The sequence below is a fragment of the Montipora foliosa genome, chromosome 2 (genome assembly GCF_036669935.1).
Source record: "Montipora foliosa isolate CH-2021 chromosome 2, ASM3666993v2, whole genome shotgun sequence".
NCBI lineage: Eukaryota > Metazoa > Cnidaria > Anthozoa > Scleractinia > Acroporidae > Montipora > Montipora foliosa.
This window is the reverse complement of record NC_090870.1, coordinates 1,730,427-1,734,216: the sequence shown is the minus strand read 5'-3', so window position 1 is coordinate 1,734,216 and position 3,790 is coordinate 1,730,427. Positions and strand designations below refer to the sequence as shown.

The window sequence follows — 3,790 nt, the reverse complement described above, 5'->3', positions numbered from 1 at the left end:
AGATCACCTTTAAAGGGAAGAAAGCTGAAAAGGTCGCAATGATCAAAGCGCACATTGGCAGCTTGCTGTACAATTCAATGGAGCGTCAACAACCTCGGCAGCCACCGCTAAGAAATGTGAGGCAACAAGTGACCTCATTACTTTCCGAGGTCGAAACTGAATAGCAAAGTGATGTAGTAGATTGAGTTGTCGGTTCAAGTCTCCTCACCGGAGACTGATTTTATACCAGAACCCCGCGAGGAAACATCACAATATGGGCGAAAGCAGGCACGGGTAGAGAGAGACAATTATGTTAGTTGGGAGAATATAGTTTTTTGATAAGTAAATTTTCGACACCTGTAAATAATTTAGATTAATCTCGACTGGTAGCTTTGCTTGTATATACAAAATAGAAGCGACATGGAGTAATTTTTTCCTTGCCATAAAAAACTATTACCCTCCCGGGTTGAGAATAAAACAGGTTTGACCCTCCCCAATTTGTAAAAAAAATTACGAAGGACCCATCAAGCCGGAGCTTATCGCGATTTCTGAAGCGTGAAGCGACTAGGAGTATTTATATTCCTCAATGGATGGGATGTTAGTCGCATCGCAATTTCGTAACATTATACAAGAACAAATCTGACGTAACTGCGACCAAAATTGAGGCTCGTGTCATAGTTTTATGTTTTATTATGTATCGTTTGTTTATCGCATTCTGCTTTAACGATTGATTAATGCCTGATTTGAAGTAAGTCCTTCTCGTCGCTAATAAGCCCCCTTTGTTTCGTTGTTCACGGTCCTTTAACACCATCGGTTTCAAACAAAGGCTTACCACAATTCCATTTTATTCAGTAGCGCACGTGAGGAGGAATGCGTTCGAAATCCTGTGGCTTCTCGATCTGCTTCCACTTTCAACGAAAATGTTCATAATCTCAGTAACGAGCTACTGTGACGTAAACCATTATAAGTTTAGAATCTTCATATTACAGTGATTAAATCATAAGCGTTAGTCTCGAACGACACACTCCCCCGCTCAAAACAAATTACAGATTTTGAGTTAATGAGCAGAGTCAACAATCGATCAGTTTGATTTTTCTCTATTGTCCTCTTCTGGCAGTAATACGGTAAGTCGGTAGACAGTTCGTTCAACAGTGATATAACCTCTCCCATCGTATTTAGTCACAGCTTCACCTGGCAAGGGAATTCTTGTACTGCACCTCTACCTTAGGAACTTTGTCGTCTTTCCCTGGGTAAATTTTTGACACTCTACCAAGTTTCCACTGTGCCCTGATTTGGACGGTTTGCATGGAGTCTCCAACAATCATATTGCGTTGTGCAGTGTGCCATTTTTGTCTAATAGTAAGGCTGGGAAAGTAATCTTGTCCATTTTGTCCAAAAGTTGTTAACGATGCCTTGAATGAATGAAAATCGATGATGTGGGTTGGATATAATTTTGAAAGTTCCACTGGGCACTCTGGCAGTTGATCTTCCTAATAAAAGGTCGTTGGGACATAAATATGTTCCATCGTCAGGTGATGTTGGATGTCTGCCGATGGGTCTCTCACTAATCAAATTTGCGATCTGAAATAAAACTGTCTGTTGTTCTGAAAAGGTCAGAATGCTTTCATGAATGGCTTCGGTAATAGCTCGTTTGACTGGTTTTACAAGAGCCTCCGAAACCCCGTTTTGCCAGGGAGCATCAGCTGTTGTGAATTCCCACTGGAAACATTCTATGGTTCCGAATGCTTTTAATTCTTCCCAGTTTGATCCTTTGGTAACACTCTTCAGTTCTTCATTAGCTGAAATCCGTTATTGGAGTAAAGTTTGGATGGATAACCTCCTAATGAAACGAATCTTCTCAACACCAGTGCTGTAATCCGCTGCGAGATTTAGATACACGGCTCGTGTTCCTAAGCCGTTGAAGATTACTCCGTACGCTTTTCCTGTCGTTCATTGTTTACTTCATCTTTAATTTTGAAGGGACCAAACAAGTCAATAGCTGTGCAATGCCAGGCTGGAGAAGGCTTCAGTCTCTCCTCTGGAAGTTCGTCTATTACTTGCTCACTTAGTTTTGTATCGAACTTTCTGCATATTATACAGTTGTGTTTGATTGATTTCGTCATCTTAAGTAACTGTTTGTAATCCCAGAGAATGTGGAGCGAATTTTATTGGCAGTTGTTGAGACTCTGTAATTTCCCCTTTTATGGACATTCTGCGAATAGACGGGAGAAGCAATGCTCGTAAGGTAACCATATGACTTCGCTTTTGTTTTAACTCATTTCCATCCACCTTGGTGGCACAACCTCCTACGACATCTATTCCATCTTCACGTAGACGAGGACATAGACGTTTGTATTTTCCTGTCTTGAATTCCTCATCCATGTTCCTCTGAGCTTCTTTGATCCACAGCCTTCATGAGACCTTCTGCAGTGAATTCCCTTGTCACATTAAAGAATGTAGGTTTCGGATCTGTGTGATACATCGAATAAACTCCCGCTGTCACTCGTAGCAATCTCTTATAGTCGAAATAATTATTTATGTTACTTCTGGTTACTATATCGTCCTTTATAACTGCATTCGCAATTTTTACGGTTTTCATTATGTCCGGTAATTGTTGTTCAGCGTAATTACGACTTATTGGCCATTCACTCTCGGGTTAGTTAAGGAATGTGGGTCCATCCTGCCAACTACGTATACTACCAAAACCAAGCTCTCTCGGCTTTTTGCCTCTCGTTAACCAATCGGCAATGTTATACTCGCTCTCGACCAAGTGCCAATCTTTAGGATCAGTGTCTTCTTGAATTTCCCCTATGCGTGTCGCGGCAAAATGTGTTGAAACCATAGGAATCCTTTTAAATCATAGCATGCACTATTTGCGAATCAACGATATGGTAGAACCTCTGGAAATGATATCTGCTCTGCTGTTGTACGAGCACTTTTAGTCGTTTGTTAATTATTGCTCCGCACAGCTCTATGCAATCAATAGACATCTTAATCGGGGCAAGGCGGTTCCCGGACAGAATCAGGCTACTTTTAAACAGGCCACTTTTGAGTTCCCATCTTACGTAAGCACAAGCGCCGAAGGCTTGGCTGGATCCACCGCTAAAGATAATCAATATTGGATCTCCGACTGTATTACGTGGCTTCATGCATCTCTTAAATTTGACATTGTACATCTTAAGTAGATCTTTGAAGAACATTATCCAATCTCGCTTATTCTCCTCCGGAATAGGATCGTCCCAATTCATCTTGATGTCGCTTGCCCATATCTGACGCACCATTATTTTCGCTCTCGCTGTGAAAGTTCCTGCTAATCCGAGCGGATCGTAGATGCTGTTAACTTGTGAAGGAATAATGCGTTTCGTTAGCTGTTCTGGAATTACGTAGGGTTGCGGATTAGTCTTTAAATCTGTTTCGATGCGCAACTTGTGTTCCTTACGTGAAAAGTTTAATTTAACTTCAAAACATAAGTAATCCTTGACTGGATTCCAGGTTACTCCGAGGACTTCCTCTGTCGATGTATTTGGCGCGCTAGGTATGGCTGTTTTGTCTTGATTTATAGGATCATCTGAAAATATCCAGCCCTTGACTTGGAATCCACCCTTGTTAATCAAATTCTCAATATCGCTGTCAATTTTTTGCGCTGTTGGTAGGTCCTCAGTACTGTTAATGATATCATCCATGTAAGTATTGTCTTGGATAGTGCTGCATGCGGATACTTTTCTCTTCCCATCTCAGCGGTTTTTCTTAGGGCTACTGTAAGTTTAGAATCTTCATATTATAGTGATTAAATCATTAGCGTTAGTACTAG

General features: G+C 41.1%; 1 protein-coding gene across 1 annotated transcript in view; it reads left to right on the top strand.

The window, feature by feature from the left end:
- Positions 1–13, top strand: part of LOC137991090 (sodium channel protein 60E-like) — a 22,647-nt gene extending 22,634 nt beyond the window's left edge. Inside the window, exon 12 of the mRNA XM_068836212.1 lies at positions 1–13. This exon is cut by the window's left edge and continues 197 nt beyond it. Coding sequence (XP_068692313.1) covers positions 1–13 — 13 coding nt within the window.
- Positions 14–3,790: the final 3,777 nt, after the last annotated feature.